At 44.7% G+C, this 27,353-nt stretch overlaps 1 protein-coding gene across 1 annotated transcript; it reads right to left on the reverse strand.

Annotated features, from left to right (window-relative positions):
- Nucleotides 1–14,680: 14,680 nt before the first annotated feature.
- On the reverse strand, nt 14,681–19,813 carry ACTC1 (actin alpha cardiac muscle 1). Its single transcript, XM_055316919.1, has 7 exons — nt 19,676–19,813; nt 19,080–19,230; nt 17,627–17,951; nt 16,827–16,988; nt 16,479–16,670; nt 15,509–15,690; nt 14,681–15,014 (listed from the first exon to the last, which is right to left on the reverse strand). The coding sequence occupies exons 2-7, from the start codon at nt 19,206–19,208 to the stop codon at nt 14,871–14,873; spliced, it is 1,134 nt and encodes a 377-aa protein (XP_055172894.1). The 5' UTR covers nt 19,209–19,230; nt 19,676–19,813; the 3' UTR covers nt 14,681–14,870.
- Nucleotides 19,814–27,353: the final 7,540 nt, after the last annotated feature.

Here is a 27,353-nt window from a genome sequence, read left to right on the forward strand (position 1 = left end):
CACTATACACAGTATACTCTGGTATTTTGTTTTCTTCCCTGCTTGGTTCCTTTTTTTTCAATGTTGATTGGAATCTACTCAACTAATTTCAAAATTCATTTAATGGCTCATGACTTAACAGTTTGAAAAACATGGTTCTAAACAGCATCAAATCATTCTGGTGGACAACTGAATACTTGCCTGTTGGCCTGAGCCAAGAGAAGGTAATGGCTATTTGGGGAAGAATGGAAGAGAATAAGCAGTTATGGGTATTTGTCCAGCCTTCCTAGGAAACTCTGACCCTGGTCTGGTAAGAGTGTCACCAGGGCTCAGTAAAATGAGAGAGTTTCATAAGCTACCACTTCTGTGTGTGGCCCAAGTTTTCTTATGTGGGTTTGTTTCCTTCTAGAATTTGTACTACCAACCAGCGGTCATGGTCTAGGCAGCTTCCTCCCCTCTCACCTCCTGTTTATGTATTCTCTAAGGCACAGGCCAGTCTTCAAGCATTTTTTTTCTAATTTTCTGGGGTTATGAATTTATATCCTGTCCTCTCTCTCCACTGCCCATCTCCCAAATGGTGACTGCCCCCTAAATTCAGTGTCATTGGCACAAGCCACATCTTCCAAAGAGAAGGGATGAGGACAGGGCTAAGATTTGTTTGGTACTTAAATCCCGTTTGAGGACAGGTCAGGCCCAGCAAGCAGAGGACAGACAGGCTCTGTCTAGAAAAGAGAAAGGCTAGGGTATGTTTGACTTCAGTATTTAAGAATGAAGTACCAGCTGTTCAGTTCTTCAACAAATAGCAATCGAGTGTCTGCTGTGGAGGAAGGCAAGAATTTCAGGAGGGAGTCATTAATTCAAAGGACATCCAGAAAATACAGAGTAGATGGCACCTTGATCTGCTATAAAAAATAAATAAATAAATGACCCTAGGGATGAAATTTAATAACTTTTTATAAAAAAAGGTCTACAAATCCAGGGGCATCATATGTGGGAAATATTCACTGACTGGAAACAAACATTTATATTGGATAAATTAGGTCCTAAAAAGTCCATTTCCTCTGTTCACGCAAATGTTGCTCTTTGTGCTGAGTGGAAGGGCATTTCCACTTCTCCCACCGCAAAAGCTGTATTTCTTTCAACATTAAGGTTAATGAGGGCTGGGGCCCCCTAATCTACATGAGTAGGTTAATTCTCATGTGTCCCAGATAGTTGAGAGAGAAAGAGATTTAGAACTTCGGCTGAAGGGAGATGCACACACTGCCCACAGCGAATGCACGCCAAGAAGCCAGAAAGAACACCCCATAGAAGGGTCTCTGTCCCACAGTTCCTCCATCTACAAGGTAGGGGTGCTGAGCCTGACCCCACCCTTCCCTGTGTGTGAATGGGAGGCGCCAGTTCCTAGGTATGTGCTTCAAGGTTTGATTATATTGTAGTAACAAAAATATTTGGTCAAAAGTTGGGGTGCCTGGGGGCTCAATAGGTTAAGCGTCTGACTCTTGATTTTGGCTCAGGCCATGATCTCAGGATCCTGAGATAGAACCCCTTGTCAGACTCTACACTCAGTGGGGAATCTGCTTGAAGATTCTCTCTCTCCGTCTGTCCTTCTTCCCTGCTCTCTCTCTCTCAAATAAATAAATAAATAAATAAATAAATAAATAAATAGTCTTAAAAAAAAATCCCTGATTCCCCCTCTTTGGGTAGGCAGGATTTTAAGAACTATTTTGTCAAAAATTAACAGAGCTGCCATGACATTGCTGGTAGGACACCAATCTTCAGTGTATTTTCAGAAGTAAGGATGTGGTTTGAGGTGGTCTCATATTCTGTTGTCAAGGGCATGGATGGATTTCCAAAAAGCCCTTAGAAATGTCTTCATTGACTTAGTTGAAAGTTCAAAGTTGAAAGTCACAAAACATTACCAATGAGTGAGGCTATTCCAATCCTTTCATTCAAAATGATAACACAGAGGTGCCTGGGTGGCTCAGTCAGTTAAGCATCTGCCTTCTGCTCAGGTCATGATCTAAGCATCCTGGGATTGTGCCCCATATCAGGGTCTGCTCAGTGGGGAGCCTGCTTTTCCCTCTCCCTCTACCCTTCATGCTCTCTTGCTTTCTCTCTGTCAAATAAATAAATAAAAGCTTTTTAAAAAATGATAACACATTATGTCCAAAGGCAAAAGAATGCGACTTCTACACCGCATTCTTGCCCCCCTCACCTTTGGCTACTTTTGACATTGTTGTGATAAAAAAAAGGGGGGAGGGCAGGGAGGACAAGAAAGCAAAAGAGATGACTAAGAGACTCCTGTTTGTTAGCCCTCACAAAAAAGTCCTCACTGTTACCGTCAAATACTCAGATGCTTCAACATTTAAAAAAAATTTAAGTTGATAAATAGAATGATTTGGGATTCATTCATTCTGACACTGTCTGGCTCTGTGCTAGACATGCTGTGCTAGAAAATGATGGTTTAAAAAAAAAGTCTAGTAGTAGAGACAAAAGAAAGAAGTAAGCTAACAAGTTATGATCAGTATGAAATTCAAGAACAGACAAAACTAATCTATAGTGATAGAAAGGGTCACCTGGGATGGAGGTGGAGAGGGCTGTATTTGGAGGGACAACAAGGAATTTGGGGGGAATGGAATGTGTGATGTATTTTGATTGAGGTGGTCGTTACTGGGTATACACATTTGTCAAAACTCATTGAATTGCTTGCTTAAAATGGGCATGTGTTATTGTACATAAACTACACCTCAATAAAGTTAAAACAAAAGATAATATAATAGGTGATACAAAGGACATGAACCAAGGGTGGAGGCGAAGGCAGGAGGAAAGAGGCCCATGTGGAAGAAATCCCATGAGCAAAGGCCTGATGGTTTTCCTTATTTTTCTTGCAATAGAGGACTTTATGAAGACAAGGTCATGATTTTACTCTTCAAGAAGAGTAAAGGAATATGAAAAGGAATATGCAACTGAATCATCCTACCAGTCCTTCTAAATGTAGAAATAAGAGATAAAGGGCATGAGATTTCTTTTTGAGATGATGAAAATGTTCTAAAATTGACTGTGCTGATGGCTGCCTCTGTCCGTGAATATACTAAAAACCGATTAAATTGTACATTCTAAACGACTGAACTGTATGGAATGTGAATTATATCTTGAAGCTTTTGTTAAAAAAAAACAACAACAACAACAAGATAATTTAATTCAATGATGAGACAGGTTTGGGAGGAAACTTTGGACATGGATTAAAGCAAAGTAACCTAGATGAGATCCTTCATGTTTACTTCCTTAGCCTGCTGCTCACATGTTGAACAAAAAAAGAGGTGACTTCTGATAGATCTTCAACTTCATTCATATGCTAAAGAAAAACACTGTCCCCCCACCCCTTCCACCACTAAATAAAATTACCCAATACTAGACTTCCATTTCTGACAGGGTAGCACTTTGGATACCAAAAAACTGTCCCATGTAAAATAACAGAAATCCTGGATTACAGTTATTTTTTTTCTTAAAGATTTTATTTATTTATTCATGAGAGACACACAGAGAGAGGCAGAGACACAGGCAGAAGGAGAAGCAGGCTCCATGCAGGGAGCCAATGCGGACTCCATCCCGGACCTGGGATCACGCCCTGATGGACCTCAGTCGAAGGCTCAACCACTGAGCCACCCAGGTGTCCCTACAGTTATTATTTTAAATGTATTGTTCAGCTGGCATAAAGTCACCTCAGAGCCCTAAAGCCAAGTGAAGTCCTGGGGAGGTCAGTGCGAGAAGCTGGTGCTAACAGTCAGAATAGGCTTAGGTTATTCCTGAGGCAAATAAGCTTATGGTTAACACTTTATTTCTCATTTATGCATCGTGTCCACAGGAGGCACTAATCCTAATCCTTGTGGGGACTCCGGCCTACAGAGGCTTCAATTCAGAATGTGAGTGTTGTAGTAGATTTTCAGTTCCTTGTATCGTGCTTCTTTCTCTCTAGTTTCTCAAACTATTAAGTTTGGGTATATATTTTATATTTTATATCTTCCCTATTAAGATTTATATTTGGAGTAAACACTCGTCAAGTTCTTCCTGCTGAAACCCTCATTCCTACCAACCTACGGTTTTCTTTTTAAAGACTGGAATCCTCATACTGTATTTCAGTGACGGAGCTCCCTTTTATGTATTAAAATCAAACCAGTTATTATAACACAATGAAATTGACACTTCAGAGTAATGGGTATAAAAGAGAACATGACTTCGCTTTACTGTAAGGTTCAAACAGATTTAAAATAAGTTGCTTCAACTTGAGAGGAGGCTCAGTGTGGTACAAAAAGGGCTTCCTACACGAGAATTCAGGAAGCCAATTTAGATTTTTTTTAAAAGGCCCTGTAATGTAAGGCCATGGTGATTATTAGTTTAACTCTTTGAACCCTGTGTCCTGAAGTTGTGACGTTATTTAGGTCCATCTGTCCTTTGGCAGAGGAAGGGGAGTGTATAGCTTCACATTCTCAGCCTTCAGAGTAGTGCTCCCTGAATTCTCCAGTTGCTCTTGGATTACTATTGAGTTGCTCAACAAAGATCTCTGCTCACTAGACCCTTCTGGATCCAAATGCCAGAGTTCACCTTCTTTAAATATTATTCAGTGGATCACTTCTCAGGAAGCACATCAGGAGAGACCACATGTTCTCTCAAGTCAAATCCAAATTTCCACATTTGTCTTTCAATCATGTGCTCACACACACACACACACACACGTATGTATAATGCTTATTAATATACTAATATATAAATGTATGTAAGTGTGAAAATATTAATAACAGTGACTATAGAGCACTAATTAAGGTCCTCCTGTGTGGCCTGAGCATAGTATCCCATTTCATCTTTCTCGCAACTTTGTAGGGCCGTTTGATCATCATTTGTGTTTATTAGGCAAGAACACTGCCCTCCTGTGGCTCCAAAACCCTCATTCTCCTGGGTCCCAACCTACCTGACTGCTGCCTCCCTGAGCATACTCTCTGCTCTAGTCGAGTCTCCCCACCACTTTCATGTTCCCCAAACCACTCTACTCATTCAGTCTCCCTTCCCTCTCTCCCAAACCCTAAACACTTTTCAAGACTTAGGGCAAGTCCCATCTTTCAGTGATGCCTTCTCTCCAGTGTAGGACTGGAGCTGCATTTGAATCACCTTGAAATTGTAATTTCCTTGAAAACGCATAGTCCGTTCAAGCTGGCAGCTCAAAGCTTGAAGCTTCAGTGGTTCTGTCATCTTCTCGCCTGCCCCATCCAACCCACAGCACCTCCTGGCATTGCTGCTTGTGAAACCCATCTTGACTCTATCTACACTTCTCTCCATCTTTACAGTTTCCTTCATATCCAAGACCCAGCATCTACTGCCTGCATAAATCTAAGGAGTTCTTAGTGGCTCATGTGACTTCACTCTTGCTTCTCCACTCCAGTCTCACATGGTACTTAGAATAAGGTTTTAAAATATGTTTTATAAGTTTAAAACCCTTTGACATCATTCTGTTACTTTTAGAACAGCATCCAAACTTTTATCACTGTCCAGAGGCCCTGTATGATGGGTGTTAGGACTACCTCTCCAGCGGCACTTACTCCACCAACCCCTTTACCCTCATCACTTTCCATCCACCGGTTATTCTCACTGTTTTGAACATGATAGACTCTTTCACATCAGAGTCTTTGCAGATGTTATTTCCATTGCCTGCTTTTCCCATTTTTCAGGTCTCAGATTTAATGATACCTTTTCAAAGAGGCTTTCCCTGATGGTCTTACCTAACTAGAATCTTCCTCTCTGCTAGAATCTCCTTTCACTGCACCATTATTCCTTCCATGGGCTGGGATCAAGTTCTATCTGTGTATTTGTAGATTTAGACATTTGTGCCTCCCCCTTCCCTACCCCCAACACATACGCACTGGACCACTGGACTGTAAGCCACGTGAGTACTGTGGCCATGCCTGTTTTGTCTCCTGCACTCAGTAGAAAGACACCAATAAGCATATGTTGCCTTAATCAATCAGTCAATCACAAATCAATTCTTCCAAATAGAGTTAAACTTTTTGACAGTATTATATTCTTTTTCTCCTTAAAGCTCCCTTGTAAACACTGAGAATATGACAGGAACTCAACTTCTTACCAGTGGGTTGAATACACACTGAAAGCATGCCCTCGGATTTCCAGCTATTGTCACTGTAAATGAGATCCACTGGGCTGCTGACAGAGATGGGGAGCAGCCTCAAGAGCTCTGACTCTGCCACTTATTAGCAGCAGGATGTAAGGCAAATAGCCTCTTGAGGTCTCAGTTTTCAACGATAAAATGGGGATAGTAGCCAATGGGCTGGGTGCCTAAAATGATACTGATATTAATAATATTATTTAACAATGCTTGAGCACTTGTACTGCACTAAACCCTTCCAATATATTATCTAATCTAACAAAATAATGTAGTAGGGTCTACTATTAACCCTTACTTTCTGTTTTCAGATTCTAGGAGTTCCTCTATACATTTTTAATAAACTCCCTTCCTAACTTGAGATAGTTTGAGGAAGGTGCTGTTCCCTACGACTTGAATAGCACGGATCAGAAACTAGGGCCAAAGAGCATAGAACCCAAGGCTCCAAAGAAGATGAGAGATTCGGGGAGGTGGACATCAGGCTCAGAGCCAGGAAGCTGAGTGGGAATGGGGCAGGGACAATGTTTCTCCCTAAGTGCCCACTCCTACACCGGCCTCGTTGGTAAGAAATGAGTTAACTGGGAGACTTAGACTGTGGAACCAAATTCTCTCAGGCCAACTTTACTTGAAACCATTGTGCATCTGTTTCTCCATCTATGCTAATTTCATAGATGCAAAGTGAAAAAGGGGGAAAACCAGGCTCTTGAACAAGAATGAGAAAAAGAGAAGGGATCATGGTGAGAATCAAAAAGCACAGAAGACAGGTGCCTGGGTGGCTAGTTGGTTGAGCATACAACTCTTGATTTCTTCAACTCAGGTCATAATCTCAGAGTTGTGAAATGAAGGCCTACATCAGGCTCTGCATTCATCGGGGAGTCTACTGGAGACTCTGTCTCTACTCTCTCCCCTTCTGCCCTTTCTCTCTCTCTCTCTCTAATAAGTAAATAAATCTTAAAAAAAAAATAGCACAGAAGAACAGAAAGGAAATCCTCTTCACATGGCCAAGGGCCCAGCTCTCTGTTGATGGTGCAGACCTGTGTTCTCTGTGGGAGTACACACACACACATGTACACACACACACATTCGTGATGTAGCCTCTTCCCCCTGACACCACAACTTGCTTTGATTTGTCTTCAAGGTCTCCAAGAGCTTGATTTGTCTTCAAGAGCCTTGGTTTCCTCTTTGCCATCCTTCATACAAATCCGCTTGAACCCTTTTCTTCCTCCCCAGCTTTTGATTCCTTCCTTTGTCCTATTCTTATTCTTTGGCTCATGAAAAATTCAGGATCTATGGAGAAAGCATTTCAATGGGATTTGAAGGGACCCTTACAACTCATGTCCCCCTCTGTTCATCCCTTGGGGCCCAGCTTTCATAATCTGATCTAGAAAGAAAGTAAACGGATAGAGAAGGGAAGTCAGCAGCTAGGTTGAAGCTTACTTTGAAGCACAGGCATCCCTGTACCAGGCACTGTGCTTGGCGTCTGAAGTATGTGATATCACTACAGTTGCATGACAACTCTGGGAGCATGATTTTAGTTAGCTTCTTTGTTCTGACGTTCAGAGAGGCTGAATTATTTACTTATAAGCCACTCTACTAGTCAGTGGGAAAACCACGATTTGAACTTAAATGTTTTTGACTGAAAGCCCATGCAACATCAATCCTTCAGGTTAGTATAATAATAATAATAATTTTAAAAATTATAAACAGAAAACTATTGTTAAATTATAGGTGTGTTCACTAGTGGGAAAATATGTTCTAGTTTTCCCCCAGGAACATAGATTAGGTAACTGGCATGTTAATTAGTATGATCTTTTCTCTAGAGAAATGCAAATAAATTTAAGTGTCATCAAGATATGAATGGTAGGGAGAATGTCCTGGATAGCCAGCATTGAGTCAAGACCCGGGAAAGAAGTCCAAAGGGTAGATTCCAGAGTTAAAGATGTCTTAGGAAAATTTCACTATTGTGCCTAAGTCAGATTTTTAAAAATTATTTTTTAAATTTAAATTTAATTAATTAGCATATAATGCATTATTAGTTTCAGAGGTAGAGGTCAGTCTTATATCACACCCAGTGCTCATTACATCATGTATTCTCCTTAATGTCCATCCCCCAGTTGCCCCATGCCCCCATCTTCCTCCCTTCCAGCAGCCTTCAGTTTGTTTCCTATGATTAAGAGTCTATTATGGTTTGCCTCCCTCTCTGATTTCGTTTTCTTTTCTTTTTCTTTCCCTTCCCCTATGCTCCTCTGTTTTGTTTCTTAAATTCCACATATAAATTAGATCATGTAATAATTGTCTTTCTCTGATTGACTTATTTCACTTAGCATAATGACCTCTAGTTCCATTCATGTTGGGGCAAATGGCAAGATTTCATATTTTGATGGCTGAGTAATATTCCATTATATATATACACACATATATATATATATATATATATACATACACATACATATCTTCTTTATCCATTCATCAGTTGATGGACATTGGGTCTCTTTCCATAGTTTGGCTATTGTGGACATTGCTACTATAAACATTGGGGCACAGGTGCCCCTTCAAATCACTACACTTGTATCTTTGGGGTAAATACCCAGTAGTACAATTGCTGGGTCGTAGGGGTTCTATTTCCAACTTTTTGAGGAACCTCCACACTGTCTTCCAGAGTGGCTGTCCCAACCTGCATTCCCAATAACAGTGTAAGAGAGGGCCCCTTTCTCTGCATCTTTGCCAACATCTGTTGTTTCCTGACTTGTTAATTGTAGCCATTCTGACCCCGTGAGGTGGTATCTCATTGTGGTTTTGATTTGTGTTTCCCTGAAGGCAAGTGAGGTTGAGTGTTTTTTCATGTGTCTGTTGGCCATTTGTATGTCTTCTTTGGAGGAATGTCTGTTTGTGTTTTCTGCCCATGTCTTGATTGGATTATTTATTCTTTGGGTGTTGAGTTTGATAAGTTCTTGATAGATTTTAGATACTAGCCCTCTATAGATTTTGGATACTTGCAAATATCCTCTCCCATTCTATCAGTTGTCTTCTGGTTTTGTCGACTGTTTCCTTTGTTATGCAAAAGCTTTTTATGTCAATGAAGCCCCAATAGTTCATTTTTGCCTTTGTTTCCCTTGCATTTGGAGATGTGTCTAGCAAGAAGTTGCTGTGGCTGAGGTCACAGACATTGCTGCCTGCGTTCTCCTCTAGGATTTTGATGGATTCCTGTTTCACATTTAGGTCTTTCATTCATTTTGAATATATTTTTGTGTATAGTGTAAGAAAATGGTCCAGTTTCATTCTTCTGCATGTGTGCCCAAGTCAGATTTGCTTTTAAACCACCTACATGATGGCTACCCTGTCAATATCCAGTGATATTTCAAAGTTCTTCAAGTGAACCTATTGACCGAAGGTCTTGCTTACACTTGACTGCGGAGTCCATTTCTCATCTACCGCTAATGTAGTATTGTACTTCAGCTTTACTGTAACCTTCCCTTGTGTCTGTTTTCTCTCTGTCTTCCCTCTCCAACCTTGATTCCCATGGAAGCTGCAGTAAAAGAATGCAGAGCCATAAGCAACAACATTGCTGGGAGTCCTGCAGACCACCCCTCCTTAACTCTTACTTGACTCAGCTCTCCTTTGTCAAGCAGCGGGGAGGACCCAGAACCCCACTGAGAGAGCCATTCTTTATCTGCCTGGTCAGTCTTACTCACATTCATTGCATACAGAGCTGATGACTGAACTGCTTCTACCATAGGAATCAGCAGTAACCAAAAGTATACTTCTGCCCAAGAGTTTTTATCCTGTAGTTTCCTAATGGGAATTTGGTTGCTATAGCAACAGCCAAGCTCTGCCAGAAGGAGAAATTCCTTGTATAAAGAGCCCGGAGGACCTTGTGAAAATAAAGGAAATCTTTAAAATGGAGCTGGGAAGCCCTGAAGGGGGAGCTCTCCTACACATACCACCACTCGTGGCAGCCTGGGTAACCAAGGGAAGAAGGAAGATGAAAATTATTGAGGCAAGAGAGGACATTTTTCACATAGGAATTTTATCTCCTGCTTTTAAGAGAAGGAAGGAGGATCCCTCCCAGCCCCAGCAGCATCACATTAACCCCCACTTGCAGCAAATGAGAAACTACAACCTCAAACTCTTGTTCTTCTCCAATAAACTTTTGTTCTAAGCAACCCTGCCCAATTTCCTCCTAAAACCCAATAAAAGCTGACCTTCCCTTTGTCCCTTTGGACTGGCTGATGGTTCACCATGGCTTGTTTGTCCTAAATTGCAATTCCTCTGTTATTGCTGAATAAACTCACATTTTCTTGCTTAAATAAAATTACTCTTTCCTGTATTTAAATTTAACCTTGAGTATCAATCTTTGCTGATTTTGACCTGAAAGATTCAAAATTTCTTAGTACCTGTCAGTTACTAGGAAATATTTATAGCATTTATATCATGTTAATCACAAAGTGAATCTAACATTTCTTTTTATACACCTGACTAATCTGGTCATAGAGAGATCATTGGGTTTCTGGGTCCCTGGGCCATGCTGGAGTCTGGAAAAAAAAATCTGGGTACTCACACATACCACCAACCAAGTTTCTCAGTCTTACCTCAGTTTTGTTTGAGTGAAGTCATTGCTCTTCTCAAGCCCTTCTCATGGCCTGTTAAATCAAATCAAACTTCCAAATGGAAATTGGAGCCTTTGCACACAAATTACCATATTTTCCCTTATGCTCTAGCTCACTGGGCATGGTGTTCATGCCATTTTGTTCTCTTCCATTGGAGGATTACCCCTCCCTTACTTAACATTGATCAGTCCCCATGGTGAGGATGGTATGACCCAGTTCTCAAAGCTGACCAGACTGAGACTTTCCTGGAATTTTTTCAGAATGATAAAGGGAAGACACTCTTCTGCTCCAGAAGCTGATAAGTTGGTAGACTGTGAATCTTGGACCATCATGCCCAACATGTGGGAAAATCTTGTATTAGTTTGCTCAGGCTACTATAACATAATAGCACAGACTGGGAGACTTACACAATAGGAATTAATTTTTGCTAAAAACATTGGGGTGCAGGTGTCTTGGTCTTTCACTGCATCTATATCTTTGGGGTAAATCCCCAGCAGTGCAATTGCTGGGTCATAGGATAGCTCTATTTTTAACTCTTTGAGGAACCTCCACAGTTTTCCAGAGTGGCTGTACCAGTTCACATTCCCATCAGCAGTGCAAAAGGATTCCCCTTTTTCCACATCCTCTCAACATTGGTTGTTTCCTGTTGTCTCCAATAAAAAAAAATATACAAAAAAAAAGGAATTGATTTTTGCACAGTTCTGGAGGTCAGAAGTTCAAGATCTAGGTGCCAGCAGGGTTGATTTCTGATGAGACCTCTCTACCTGGCCTGCAAATGGCTGCCTTCTTGCTGTGTCCTCACCTGCCCTTAGTCTGTACATGCACCCTCCTTGTATCTCCTCTTCTTATAAGAACACAAGTCCTATTGGATTAGAATCCCACCCTTGTGACCTCATTTAATCTTAATTACCTCCTTAAGGCCCACTGTGTTTGGACACAGTCCTATTTGGGATTAGGGTTTCAACATACAAATTTGGGGCTAAGACAGTCCTGTCCATAACAGATTCCATAAAAGAAATGGAGAGAGAGTGGAGCTTCAGTGACATTGTCTTAGTCAACTGACCCTACTTCTCTAAATATTCCATTTCCTTTAGTACTTTTTCTTTTCTCTGTAACTCTACTCTCTTGGTTATTTAAATATATCTACATAATGTCCATTGCTAAGAAATGACTATTGTTGAGAAGAATGAAGAAATGGTGTTTGGGAACATTAGAAATTAACAAAAATACTGTTTTCATTATAAATGGAGAAGAAGAATCATGATCTCCATAGGTTATTTACATTACATCTTAACTAAAGACACATTCACCGTAGACCTCTCAAATATTTTACACTGCTGAAGATGGCCTTAAGAAAAACCTCTGTTGCCTTAGTATCTTTCTTAAGCACAATTATGAGACTATGTAGCTGTTCTGATATTTTATACCCCATCACCAAGCAGAGACGAGAAAACCAGAATTCAGCAAAATCTGTGTGCTTATTGTGCTTTATCACTTCTTCTACATATATCAGATGTTGAAGTTCAAAACTTCTACTTTTAAATAGAATAACAATACCTATTCCCTTTCCAATCCTACGTGAAAGGAACCATAGATGATAGCTCAGCCAGTTGTCTAAAGTTGAAGTGTTCATGCTATATTCCAAGGATAAAATTCATGATACTTATGTACTCAGTTTGAGAGATGAAAGGGAAACAGAGACTAGCTAAATCATATCTCCTCATATATGCCCCAAATCCATCTCCTCGGCTGATACCTAGCTTTTAAGCCAATCTATCTGTGCTACACATACAACTGGGGACAGAGGTGGGAGTTGGGAGGAAATTGCCACTGAGTCTATTATTTGATGCTTAATGCAGAAAAGGACTTCTATTCCAGTATGCTAAATATGGAGCTCTAAACTCTGAACTCCTTAAGCACAGAAGATGTACAATAATCCATCTTTGTGTCCCCTGCACCCACTACTGTGCTTGACCTGGAGTCAGGGATCAAGAGATACTTTTGGAGAGATGCCTGGATGGCTCAGCAGTTGAGAATCTGCCTTTGGCTCAGGGTGTGATCCCGGGGTCTGGGGATTGAGTCCTACATCAGGCTCCCCGACAGGGAGCCTTCTTCTCCTTCTGCCTATGTGTTTGCCTCTCTCTCTATGTCTCTCATGAATAAATAAAATCTTTTAAAAAAAGATACTTTTGGAATGAATAATATAAAGATACAAGTATGAGCTTGAGTAATGACATTGGCAATTTTATTAAAGATGTCTGATGAGCCCTACATACTCAAAATTTTGAACCCACTCAAAAGGGTATGTGATAGAATGCACTAAGACCATGACTACAGTTTTATATCTCTATATTTATGTTTATTAACTTCATGAGTATAGTTTAAGATTCAAATTTTATGACTAAAGATGGTTTAAGAAGCACCAATAGATTAGATGTCAGAAAATGTGGCTTCCCATCTTGGACAGTCCACAAGTTGTGTAACGTTGCACCACTTGTTTCATCTTTCCAGAAGTCTTGATGCCCTCATCAATAGATAAAAGTTAAATTACTTTCATTCAAATGCTCCAATGGTTCCTGAACAATGAACTTGAAAATGAAACATCTTAGAGCTTCTGCAATCGCGTGGAAATCTACCTTTGCAGATTGATTTCCTAAGTCATCAGCTCCCACCAGCCTGCCCTGTGCCTTGTTTGCTGGCTGCTGCCCCATTTCCTTCTGCTGAAATTTCCGGCCCGCTCTTCTCACCACTGCAATTCTTTACCATTCTTCAAGACCCAGACCCATGTCCATCTCTTGAAGACTCCCAGACCACACACACTGGGAGTTTATGGGTAGTGTATGAGAGCCCGTCAAGGACAGAGCATGACTGATTTCTTTCAGATGCTGCACCCAGCAGCCCCCACAGTGTAATTTGCAGAGAGTCCAGCATGGAATAAAGGGAATATTGTGGCTTCCCACTCTCCTTGACCTCTTGGTGGACGTCAGAGCCTTCACTGCACTCAACCCCAGATCTCAAGATTTCAAAGATCAAGAAGAGTCCAAAGAAAGATCTTTGTCCCAGAAGTTAGTTACTAATGAGGCAAAAGGATCTGGTGCCTGTTTCCTCACATTTATTACAAGCACAATGGTCTTGGTCTGTTTAGGGAGTACTTGGAATGGGAGATGGCTGGGCTCAACGGTGAGCCGGACTCCATGTTTCATCATTAACATGCATAGTCCTCAGGAAGACAACTGAGAAGTCTAGAATTGATAATTTAGGCTAAGTTATTTAAAGTAATCTTTGAGGGATCCCTGGGTGGCGCAGCGGTTTGGCGCCTGCCTTTGGCCCAGGGCGCGATCTGGAGACTTTGGATCGAATCCCACGTCGGGCTCCCGGTGCATGGAGCCTGCTTCTCCCTCTGCCTGTATCTCTGCCTCTCTCTCTCTCTCTATGTGTGTGTGACTATCATAAAATAAATAAAAATAAAAAATAAAAAAATTAAAATAATCTTTGACTTTCTCACTACTAATATATATATATATATATATATATATATATATATATATATATATATATAGTTTCTACAAAGTTACAAAAAAAAAACCTGGAACATGTGCTGAAACAACGTTCATTCTCATTCATAATAACTAATCTCAAAGAATCCTGAAATCCAATTTTGCATCTTTGTTTTTGTGGAGTGAATCTAATCTATCTACTTTTCAGATGTGAAAAATATTCATGATTCTATTCCAAAGTGTAAAACTGCTATTTAGTATTGTAACTCCTAATTAAATGGCACACCAATTCTTCTGATGAACTTTGTGGTACTGTGATCTTACAGTGCTCATGGGGGCAAAGCTGCTGATACATGAATTCACAGACTGAAGTAAGCATACACTGGCCCCACCCTCCCATGACCACCAGGAAAAGAAAGAAGAGAGGCTTTTTTTGGTAGGTTGCAAGTCCTGGTCTGGTTTATTTATAAAGCAATAAATATTAGAAGCACAAATAAATTGCACATGTGTAAACAAACTGTACAATGATTGATGAGAGATAAGGAAGGGTGGTTCGGGAGATTCCAAGAAGCAGAATACTGTCATCCTGAATGTAAAGTAGACTAAGAGAGAAGCACCTTAGAAGCATTTGCGGTGGACGATGGACGGGCCTGCCTCATCATACTCTTGCTTACTGATCCACATCTGCTGGAAGGTGGACAGGGAGGCCAGGATGGAGCCCCCAATCCAGACAGAGTACTTACGCTCAGGGGGAGCAATGATCTGCAGAAAGACAACAAAAGCTTCCAGTGAACTCTGACATTCCAGGCAACAGATTATGTTGGTGAGATTCACAGAACAAATCTTAGATGTTAATTCATTGTAATGTAATGACAATTACATCCTCAAAAGTATTATGGCTGAATCAAGTTTTATGCACTTTCCTCTGGTTCATTATATCCAGTATCAAAGACTCTACAAAATAGAATTGCCCCACTTTTCTGATCTAGAGTATAATGTGGCAACAAGCTAAATGTCTGGTGGAGGCTAGCCTAAAAGTTGGAGCCTTTTAAAATGTGTTCGAAGATGTAGGGTTTTTTTTTTCTTCCAAGATCTATTATTATCCATTGCTTGAAAATATATTTAAAGTCTCCTATCTTGGAAAAAGTGCTAAAAAAGCTAAGAGGTAAAGTGTAGAGGAGACAGGAAACAAAGAATGAGTTCTGCTTGCAATACTGAGACCCGCCTTGGCTCTCCCACCCACAGGAGTTCTTTACCTTAATCTTCATGGTGCTGGGAGCCAGGGCAGTGATTTCCTTTTGCATGCGATCAGCAATACCAGGGTACATGGTGGTACCTCCGGATAGCACGTTGTTGGCATAAAGGTCCTTGCGGATGTCAATGTCACACTTCATGATGCTATTATAAGTTGTTTCATGGATGCCAGCAGATTCCATACCTAGAAATAGGTTTAAAAAAAAATCACAGTGCACTCAGGCCAGGGGCCCAGGGTGGAGGGAAGAAGAAAGGATTCCTTTGTGTTGATAAACTGTCACCCATTTGTCTCTGAAACATATGTTCTTCTTTAAGATCTACTGCAAGGCGTTTGTGGAGCAGGTGTCTCTAACAGTGCTGACAGTTAATCCCCAACTGCCAAGACACAAACAACTGTGCTCAGCACCTGCTGGGAATGAACACTTGAACACAAACATTAGACGTGCGAAGTTGGAAAGGGTGAGACATGCATTAGAGTTAGATTAATGCAATTTTTATTTATAGCTAAGGTAAGATTCCGACAAGCTTCCTCTTAGAAATCATTCGGAGGCAGGATGTTTGGTAAGATACAGGGGTCCAGTCATTCCTACGAGTATGATTACTGTTTCATTCAATGATGAGTAACTTCAGAGTAAGTCCGGCGACTCGTAATGTACTTACTGGAATAAGTCAGCCCTTCTGACTAATCATTCCTTTCCTACAGATACAGGTTATTCAATTACTACTCTGTCTCATCCTTTATTTTGACATGAAGTCAATGTGTCATCTTTGTCGTATCACAGCGACAGAACTGTATGGCCCTCCCTTTACTGAGTCACCAGGATCTGAGGCTGAGCTGTGTGGGACCTTAAGCTATGACTTCTTTTAACTCAAGGGCTCCTTAATCCTTCTTGATGATAATAGATTTTGCTCTGGGCCACCCCTAGATTTCCAGGGAAAGGCTGTACCTCTGCCCCAGGCCCTACCACTCACCGATAAAGGAAGGCTGGAATAGTGTCTCAGGGCAGCGAAAGCGCTCGTTGCCAATAGTGATGACTTGGCCATCGGGCAGCTCATAGCTCTTCTCCAGGGAGGAGGAGGAGGCAGCTGTGGCCATTTCATTCTCAAAATCCAGGGCAACATAGCACAGCTTCTCTTTAATGTCACGGACAATTTCACGTTCAGCTATAGAAATAAAAGGTATCACAGTCAAGCTCCGAAGAAGGAAGTCAACCGTGGGGAGTAGATAGCTTCTCTGGTTGTGGAAGAAAGCAGACACGTTGCTGTGGCAGATGACACACACACACACACACACACACACACACACACACACACACTCACCAGTGGTGACAAAGGAATAGCCACGCTCAGTGAGGATCTTCATGAGGTAGTCAGTCAGATCCCGCCCGGCTAGATCCAGACGCATGATGGCATGGGGCAGGGCATAGCCCTCATAGATGGGAACGTTGTGAGTGACACCATCCCCAGAATCCAGAACAATGCCTGTCAGGAAGAAACAGATAGGAGCAAAGTAAATCCCTGAGGACACCATCCCCTTAGCTGTGTCAAAGCCTACTTCCAATCTTGGCTAAAAGATACTAGCACTGGGCATGGATCCAGATCAAATTAGGTTTCTTACACACAAAGAATAAAAATGAGCACAACGAGGGCTAAATCTGAAGCCAGCAACAGCTCACCCTTTTCAATATTGTAGTAGAAAAATTTCCCCAGGACCCTTTCAAATGACCATCGCTTTCACCAGCCATTCGCTCAGTATGGGAACATCCAGGCGTGTTTTTCTTTCCTCCCATCTTACTTGCACGTGTTCTCTCTTTTTTGACTCAGACCCTGTAGGGACTGTCGGTTCTCCTTGAGGATGTTTGCCCAGGCGCTGTGTGGGCATGAACACATACCAGTGATGGTTGCGTTCCGGGTTTGTAACATCATGTGCAATCTTGATATGTGACGTCACCTACTTTAGGGTGGGTAGGGATCTACCTCCACGGGCTTTCAACACGTGGAGAGGTATGTGATCTGAAACTATTGTCACCTCCCTCTCTTCTCTGGGACACCCTCCCAGGGAGCGCGAGGGAAGCCGATTCATGGCAAGGTCAGTGACTGTGTCCACAGCCCAAACATACCGGTGGTACGGCCAGAAGCATACAGGGACAGCACCGCCTGGATGGCCACATACATGGCAGGGACATTGAAGGTCTCAAACATGATCTGGGTCATCTTCTCACGGTTGGCCTTAGGGTTGAGTGGGGCCTCGGTGAGCAGAGTGGGGTGCTCCTCAGGGGCCACGCGGAGCTCGTTGTAGAAGGTGTGGTGCCAGATCTTCTCCATGTCATCCCAGTTGGTGATGATGCCGTGCTCGATGGGGTACTTGAGAGTCAGGATACCTCGCTTGCTCTGGGCCTCGTCACCTACATACGAGTCCTTCTGTCCCATTCCCACCATGACTCCCTGTAAGAAGAAAAAAGATGGGGAAATCAAGCTTCCAGCATTTTAGGAATATAACGGATGCCTTATAAATTTACACCTAACTGCCCAAGTCGAGGAACACCCTATAAATACCAGAAATAAAAAATACAATTTTACCCCGATTTAGAAATATCATTTATAATTAATCAGTCTAGTCCCTTCCCCCACCCACCCCCACCCTCCCCAGGTACAATTCCATTCTCTTTTTTTTTTTTCAATTTTTTTTAAATTCCATTCTTTAGACTATAACTGGGGCCGCTTCATCAAAGAAGTACAGCCTCACCTCATCTTAAAAATACATAATGCCTTCATTAAATGATTAAGTTCATCACCCATGTCAACTGAAATATAAATGACGACATGTGGAATGACTGAATTAATGACACATTGTATTTCTCCCAAGAAAAGATTTTGACATTCATCACGTGAACATGAAAAGATGGGCTAATTTGCCATCACCGCTCTGCCCCTGAAACACAGCCTGCCAGGCGCTGTCCTGCACTGCCCGTCAGTCACGTCAGGGCCCATGAATGCCGCTCTCCTTCCTGGCAGGGCATGTGGCAAAGCCCAAGAGCATGGCACTTCTTTTAATAAACAAGGTGACATGTCACCGTCACGCCTGGCTCCTAAAAATGCAACAGCCAGGAAGCAGATGGATGGCATCCTTTGGGAGCCGCGTAAGCTGGCTGTGAACAAGGGTTGGGTGTGGGTCGGGTCCCTCTGGTTGAGAGCAGTTCTGTTGTGCCACGCCGGGAGCAGGCCTAGGGGACCAAGGCCAAGTCACGCACAGAAGTGTGTAAGGGGCCAAGGAGACACTGGCAGCTAAGCATGCAGGTCAGGAGTGGAGGAGAGAGGCTGCCGACCTTTCCCACGGGGAGGGGACCCTGGGAGCGCCGCGCCCCAGAGAGCGGCAGGGGGACAGGTGTCCTGGGTGGTGTGCTGCTGGTGGGGGGAGCATGGCTTGTCTGCTGGGCTTGTCCGCGAATCCGTCCTTTCCTCATCTGCCCTGAGCAGGCCCTGGACCGGGCGGTCAGGGGGCCCCCTCCTAGGTTGCCGGCCTGGGGAGGCGCCGGGACACCCCAGGAGCGCAGGCCGGGCAGGGGCGTCTACCTGGTGGCGCGGGCGGCCCACGATGGAGGGGAACACGGCCCGGGGCGCGTCATCCCCCGCGAAGCCCGCCTTCACCAGCCCGGAGCCGTTGTCGCACACCAGGGCGGTGGTCTCCTCGTCGTCGCACATCCTGGCTCAGCTCCGGCGGGGTCTGCAGGTGGACAGCGGGGCGGCGCGCGCTCAGCGCCGGGGGCGGGGGGCAGCGGCCTTCCCCTGGCCGATGGAGGGGAGGGGTCCCCCGGGCCCAGCGGGCCAGGAGCTGCCGCCACCCCTCAGCGAGCCCTCCCCAGTCCGTCACACGTTTGCCTTCCCCGACCGGGAGCCCCCCAGGCCCCAACCGCACCCCCTGCCCGGGCCTAGCTGGAGGGACCCCGGTGACCGCGGGCGGGGGGCGGGGCGCGCACGGATCACCACCTGCGCGCCCCTCTACTGTGACCGCCGCGGTCAAACAACTTAGGATCACACCGAGAAGTTGGGGTTTTTCTTAAAAAAAAAAAAAAAAAGTAGTGTCGCGGCAGACTGGGGGTTTGGGGCCGGGGGCGCCTCGGGCTGGGGGGCCCGGGCTCCGCCGGGGGGGCGGGCGAGCGCTGACTCACCGTCGGCGGTCGGGCTCGGCTCGGCTGGGGCTGCAGGCGCTGGGTGCAGGGCGCGGGACGCGCCGCTTTATAGGGCGCTGAGGTCCGGGGTCAGTTGCGGCGGCCGGGGGCAGGGGTGGGGGGCCTGCTCAGCCACCTTGCCTTATTTGGTCGCCCTCGCACCACTGAGGAGCGCCGAGGCCATTCATGGAGCCAAGGGCAGGGGAGAGGATGGGCCAGGGGGCTCCCGGACCATGTAAGGAAGGGGAGGGGGCAACCAGGGGGATGGCCAAATAGGGAGCTGGGGAGGGGCGGGCGGTGCAGGGTAGGGGGCAGGGGGAGACTCAGCGACGCCAGCTCCCCTCCTACCCCCTTGGATGGAGGTGCGCCCTGGCTGAGCTGTGGCCTTCTCCTCGCAGCCCCGCCCGCCTAAGACAATAAGCCCTGTGCAAGCGGGAAGGCTTGGCCCCCTGCCCTCCGCTGAGGGGTCCTGACAGCTGGACCAGGGCAGCAGGGGAGCGACAGCAGCTTCTCATCTTCCACCACTGCGAGCTGCAGGAGAGCCTTGGCGGTCCTCGGGGACTCAAAGGGCACCACAGCAGCACATTTGGGTGGCCAGAAAGGGGGTCCCTGGGGCAGGTCACCCTGCTGGTCTAGTCTCCACCAGCTCAGGTTGCTGGGGCCTGTTCCTCTGGGTCCGAAAGCAGAGATGAACCGAGGCCACCTTGATCCCCAGCTCATGCATGGCTTAGGGTCTGGACTAGGGACGAGGCTAAGAATTGGAGAGAGAGCCTGGCCAAGTCTTGCTGGAGAAGGAGCCAGGTTTACCCCTCCACGGATATCAGGTAACTCTCCTCATGCTGCCAGGGTTTTGCTCCAACTCAGACTCCTGACTTTAGGCCAGAAAAGGATCCCCTGCTGCCAAAGTGAATGAAGGAACAAACGCCAAAAGTAGCTTGAGCACTTGCTGGTGGGTAGAGGAACAAACTGGGGGCAAAGGCCTTAATTCCAAGCAGAGACAAGACTGAAAGAGCAGATATTCTTGTCAAGAAGATAACAGCCACTTCAACCAACCAAACACATCACAGGACAGCAGAGTTAGAAACAGCAGAGTCTCGGCCTCCATTCACCTCTCCCCCCACCCCCACCCCTGAACTACTGATTCAGAATTGGCCAGATGCCCATTTGATTCATATGTACATTAGAGCCTGTGAAGCCACGATAGAAATGATACCAGCTCCTTCATGGAAACAGATTTAGAAGGATCTTGGGGCTTTGGAGAAGGGAGTGGAAACATGCCATGAACTGGGGAGAGAAGAAAGGAACAGAGAGACATAAGGACAGAGATTACTGATTTGCTCTGGGGTGTCCTGCATTCTCAGTTCTTGACTAGCACTTGGATTTTTAATGCTTGTGTTTTCCCTCCTGTTCACACCAGTTAAAAATAGAAAACTGGGCACAGGCACTCATCTCTAGAGTGGTCTTGGATTGATATGCTGAGGAGGTCAACTGATTAGATACTTGCCCAGACTGGGGAATGTTGGGCCCTCACTCCCTGAGCTCCCCAACCATGTTTGGGTTGGTTTGGAGAAGAAACTATGGGGGCAGCTGGGTGATGGAGCCAGGTGAGGGGTCTGGCTGGGGTCACACCCTGCCACACAATAGGCCTTTTACAAAGAAAATGCCCGTTGACAGGATGCGAAGGGCAGAGGGGTCTCAGCTCACACAGATGCAGAAGAACCATGGAAAAGGAGGAATGAGACTGGCATTACAGCCAGACAGCCCTGAGTTCAAATCCTGTTTCTATCGCTTACAAGTGCATGTGGTCTTGGGCAAGTCACTTCACTTTCCTGAGCCCATTTTCCCCTCTGAAAAAGGACACAGTAAGGGTAGCTTTTTTCTGGTAGGGGTTATTAATTATCAAAATAATGAGGGGCCATCCACATAGAAGATACACAAAGAAGAATCCACATAGAAGATACAAAGCAAATAGTCACTGTTACAGTTCAGTAGTTCCGATACTCCTGGAGGCAGCAGTTGCAGTCTCTTTCGAAGAACTGGGTCAATTTCATTCATTTATTGATTCAGCAAATATTTGTGGGACAAGAGCTGTGCTGGTCATAGGAATAAAGCGACACGTAAAGCAGAACAGAGCAATTACAGAAAAGTCAGAGCCGCATACGGCATGTGCTGGGATGAAAAAGTAGGGAATCACTGGGATAGTCATGAAAAGAGGGATCCGAGGAGGGATCAGCGAAAGCCTTCCTGAAGAATATCCTTTTATTGTCTTTAAAGTAGAGCAGGGGCAGCCCCGGTGGCTCAGCAGTTTAGCGCTGCCTTCAGCCCAGGGTGTGATCCTGAAGACCTGGGATCGAGTCCCACGTCGGGCTCCCCGTGCATGGAGCCTGCTTCTCCCTCTGCCTGTGTCTCTGCCTCTCTCTCTGTGTGTGTGTCTCTCATGAATAAATAAATAAAATCTTTTTAAAAAAATAAAGTAGAGCAGGACTGAAATTCATGAACATTTGTGTGAAAGAAGGTTTCAACCTGGGGGTGGCAGGATGTCAGGCTTCCACATTCACTGCCAGAGGGGTGAAGGGAGCAGTCCTGGGAAGTCCAGTGTATCGCTGAGTGCTGAAACTATCGGGGTGATTCCTCCGCAAATCCTTTCGGGGCTCAGGAGGCCAACTCCAGCGTCCCATCTTGGGACCAGCCTGCTCTGGTGGAGAGGGTAGGTCGATGGAGCGTAGATACCAGTTTCATAAGACAATCTAACCCCTTAAAATGTTTTCAGAACAATTTCATTTCCTTCCCACTTAAAACAAAAGGTATTTTCATATGCATCATGTTTATGGTAGGAAAGGACACTTTTTTCCCCTTAAAGCTGTGTGATAGTTCAATATTTGTTCATTGTAATACTGCTCAATTTCTACATTTTAAAACTCTGACCCATATTTTATGTATCTTAAAATATAAGCCAATGGGAAAGTAAGAGCCAGTGACTGGTTTTCCTTTGATACAGTTTTTGAGGGATCTGTTTTTTTTTTAAAGATTTTATTTATTTATTAGAGAGAGAGAGAGAGAGAGAGAGAGCACGAGCAGTGGGAGGGGCGAAGGGAGAGAGAGAAGCAGATTCTCCACTGATCAGGGGGCCCGTTATAGGACTTGATCTCAGGACTCCAGGAACACGACCCGGACCAAAGGCAGACGTTCAACCACTGAGCCATCCAGGTGCCCCTAAGGGATCCATTTAATTTGAAAATTAAGATTGATTCTGTCACATTTACCCAAGTATGTAAAAATGAGGTATCCTCTGTGGTGCTGTCCAGATATGCCTTTCTTTAAATTTAAAAAAATCTTAAATAGCTTGACATTTACCATGTTAACCATTTAAAATTGTGCAGTTCAGCAGTAATAAGTACACACACACTGTTGTGTAAATAATATCCTGATTTCATTTTTTGATGCAAAGTTTGACTGAAGTGTTCAAAGCGAGGAATGGCTGCCCTTGAGCCTCGCAGCGGGTCGGTGACACGGGGGGGGGGGGGGGCGTTCCCTGGGGTTCCCGAGGCCCCTCCAGGCCCCTCCGGGCAGGGACAGGCCACGGGGAGCAGCGTAGAGCGAGCCGAAGGCACAGAAGCTGGGCCCTTCCCCTGCCCTTGCCTCGAGGGAAGTCTGTTGGGTCCCCCATCTGCTGGGATCTGGAAGGGAGGGCCAGCCTCCTCCGGCCCTGGGGATTAGCAGTCACTCATGTCAGCTGTTCCCCCATCGGAGGTGTCGCAGTATTTACAGAGAAGCCAGAAACACACGGAGCCACACGTAATTCCTCCCTGGAGCCCCCCCCTCCCCTGCGGCCTGGCCTGCGGTGGGGCTCAGCAGGGAGGGCCAGGCCCTCTGTAGCCCAGACCAGGGGTGGGGGGCCAGCCGGCAGAAACACTTCTGTTCTCCTTCCCCCTGCACATTTGTTCACTCCCACCGCCCTCTGGCTGGAGCTGGTTTGGGTTTTCAGTAAAAGAAGAAAGTGACCTGACTGCCAGGATGCGGCCCCACACATCCTGGGGCCCGGAACTCGACACCAACGCGCCTCCTCTGTGCCTGGTGCTTCCCCCTGTTTCACACGCACCCGCCCCAGAGATTAACCCAGGGGGAGGGTATTTCAACTCCAAATGGATTCGGCTCTGGGCCCATTCTGGCACCAGCTGCCTTCTGACATGATAGGACCAACGGTGGTGAACCGTTTAATGAGGTTTTGAAAAGGAGGACAAAGCAAGGAGCAGGAGCAGAGAGGGAAAGCAGGAGGTAAAAGGAGGATTCTTCTGGATCCTGGAGTCACATGGCATAACCATCTATAAGCTGCATTTTCACTCTCTTTCATCCTGATGTAAGACCAGGAAATCACAAAGGATTTCTAATAGGCTTTTTAAAAATTCCTTAAAAGGACTTCGCCCTCCAAGGATAAAATGCTGATGCTCACAGGTTTCTGCTTGGAAGGTGTTCCTCTTAGCTCAGATTTGGCTTGCTCCCCCACACCGCCAATAACTCTATTTATGGAGTTTCAGTTTTCCGAGCATTACCTGGAGTGAGCCTGCTTTTCCTGGAGCCCAGATGTGGCATTGCCCAAGCTCAGTCTGGCCACGTTTCGTGCTCACACAGGTGCCAGACTATGTAGGCTACTTTCACCCCCTGCCTACTATGCAGCCCAGCTCCTCCCCAGAAAAGGTGGGGCACACATCTGACACATGGGAATAGTAGTAGGAACACTAACCACTGGCATTTATTGAGCACTTACTAGGGACCACGTGCTGCTTTGAGACTTTATATGGGTGCGTGGTCCAGGTGGCACTTTCTAGGTGACTGCCAGCTGCAGCGTCTGTAGAACTGCTCTTCCATGTGATGTCACCAGCCTATAATGAGGGGCCACGTGAGAAGAACACCATCTCTGTCACAAACGAAGGTACTGCTGCCTCTATTGCAAAAATGTCACTGGTGTTCGTCGAAGGACATAGACTTCTTTATGAACCTCTTAGTAAAACTTCCTTGCTGGCTCTAGCACCAAGAACAGTAGCACTGCCATCAAGTAACCAGTCTGTGTTGGATCCTATAGATCCGGAATCTAGTGACTCACCAGGTTTTTCTTTGGTAGGGGCTAAGAAAAACCCTACAAAACCACCCACGTGGCCCATGTTAAAATCATTACAAGCCATTATGATCCCTTGTACATACCCAGCTCAACTTTTCATTTTTCCTTTGTCTTCCATTTTTAGCTGTGTTTCTCTTTGTAAGCTGCTGTGAATCTTTCGTGAGGCAAAACAAAGGATGGATGAACAAACAGGTAAGATTGAACTCTGCGAGATAGTGAAGATAATATTTGAAATTATAATTAGAGTGATCACTGCACATGTAGCCAAGAGTCCCAGGTGACTTGCATAGGTCTGTAGGTTTCTTTCATCCAGGTGTGAGCACTCCATATTGTTTTAATTTTCTTCTTAACATCATGATAGGTATTACTGGAAATACAGACTTATATTTCCCCCCTGCAAAAATAATACGTGTTTATTGTGGTAAAGTAGAAAACATTGACCAGAAAGTACAAAGAAAATGATGTATCTGGTTGAGTTTTCTAAGCCCTATAATTTTAACCTCCTTAAAATAAAACTTAAATGTGATATAAAATTCACGAGGCCTTGGCTTCCGTATCTACTTAACAGCCGCTAGACTGAGGAAAGCTGGTCTCCTATTCTGGTAGTTTGCAAGAATGTCCACTTGTTCTTCAAAGAGAGACATGCAATGCAAGGAATTTACATTTAAAGCATTTCTTGATTTTACAGTTGTGACCTAAATTATCCCTAGTCAACAGCTGGAACCAAAGAACACCAAAGGAGCAGGGTCTGCCCTTGAAACTACACCATCCACATCTCACTTAAAAATTTTAGAGGGCAGGTGGTAGTTTCCAACTCAGCTGTTGAACTCTCTCAGAATTGCTGTCTAAAAACAGAGATCTATTGCTAACATAAAACTAAACCATATAAATACATTGCCAAATGCTTTGTCTTTATGTGGGGAGTTGGGAGCAGTTCTTTTGGACAACATGTTTATAGTGATTGTATGATCAGTATTTCCGAGTTCCTCTTGGTTAGGACCACAGATAACCAATTTGCCTCCCTCCCCCATCCCCCCCCACAGTCTCTAATTTAATTTCATAAATTAGAAAAGTAATAAAGATAAAGGCTTTGCCTAAAGCCAGTGAGCTGTATTAACTCGGGGAGGGAAACAGATCGTGCCTCCAAAATGAAAACAACTGAAAAGCCATCTCAAGTCCTTACACAGAGTGTGAACGCTGGCACCCATACAAGTAACTAGCACTGGGACTGGGTGCTTCTGGCATTTCAGAGAGAAGAGCCGGCCTTCAGTCGCTGAAAAGGGAAAAGAATCAGCCGTTAAACCATGATGTGGCTTTGTAAAATGATCAGAAAAATCTTGGGTATGTCCCGAAGGATGTAACAGAGCATTACATCACCAAAGAAGTACCTGCAAGAACTGGAGAGACCTCAGGTGAGGATGGATGAACAAGAAAGGTGTCCTCTGTTCAGTTAAATTCTGTTGGACTATGCACTTTTCTGGGGAGAGATTCTAGCTGCTGTTTAATATTATAGCTCAGTATATCTGTCACAAAATGTTCATGCTGGGTCCGTCTCCCCACCAGTGGATATAGCCATCATCTTTCTGGGCCCAGTGTACATTGAGAAAAGGGTCCAGAGGTCTTCTCCTGTGGTGCAGAAAGGGACCTCTGAAACCCTAAGCCAAGCTGATCCTTTAGACTGGTGCACTGGGTCCATTTGTGGTGTCCACCCAAGGATCGCATCCTTATGCTGCTGACTCACAGTGGTGGTGGGGATGAGGAGAGTGACTTGCAACCCCTTTCCCCCCTTCCCATGAAACCCCACAGTGTTAAAGCAGAAGCACATACACACACACATATATATATATATACCGTTGCAAGGGCTGACACTTTGCTTCCACAGTGGGTAGTAGAAAACCTTGGGTAAACGGTGCTCATTTTGTCCAACTCAGGGACGTAGGCCCCGAAATGGCAGTAGGAAAGTCAAAACTGATCCCAGGAGGCAGAAAGTTTTGTTTATTAGAAGAACTCTAGTGTTGTAGAAGTGCTCCTACTGCAGGCTTAAATAGCAAACCCTAAACTATGGTTCTGTAACTTACAGCTTTAGGTGGTCAGATTTTCCTTTGATCTGAAAGCTGACCTTTATTCTGACCACCTATGGAAAGTTAAATGTTAGGCTTGCCTATGTTCTCACCTGGAACATATTTGTGTGAATCTGAGAGAATCAGTCATGAGTAAAAGATTTATTGCTTCTGTTTTCTAGGTTTCACAGAGATGTCACCTGGATAGGTGAAATACACCTTTCCAAAGCATCTGACTCTGTCGCAATCATGACAGGGTTTCGAAACCTCAGAGTCAGTGTTGGGCAGCAGCTCGAATGAGCAGATGCTCTGTGTTTCTTCAGATATCTGTGGGTGGAGAAGCTCCAGGTAACATTTTGTAAAGTCACCACACGGAGACTGTGATGCAAATGAATACACATTTTCCCCCAAAATGGGACGTGCTAGAAAAACATCGTACCTGGTTATTGGAGCTGGTATAATTTCCAGTAGAACATCTTTTGCCCTCTTTGTCTCTCTGAAT

The sequence above is a fragment of the Nyctereutes procyonoides genome, unplaced genomic scaffold (assembly GCF_905146905.1).
Source record: "Nyctereutes procyonoides isolate TBG_1078 unplaced genomic scaffold, NYPRO_anot_genome, whole genome shotgun sequence".
In the NCBI taxonomy this organism is placed as follows: Eukaryota; Metazoa; Chordata; class Mammalia; order Carnivora; family Canidae; genus Nyctereutes; species Nyctereutes procyonoides.

Bases quoted from the DNA above. Each gene is read 5' to 3' on its own strand.
- ACTC1 (XM_055316919.1), bottom strand. From the start codon at position 19,208: ATGTGCGACGACGAGGAGACCACCGCCCTGGTGTGCGACAACGGCTCC. The intron at 17,952-19,079 runs GTAGACGCCCCT...TTCTTCTTACAG, and splicing joins TGGGCCGCCCGCGCCACCAG to GGAGTCATGGTGGGAATGGG. The intron at 15,691-16,478 runs GTGAGTGGTAGG...ACCTATTTCTAG, and splicing joins ATTCCAGCCTTCCTTTATCG to GTATGGAATCTGCTGGCATC.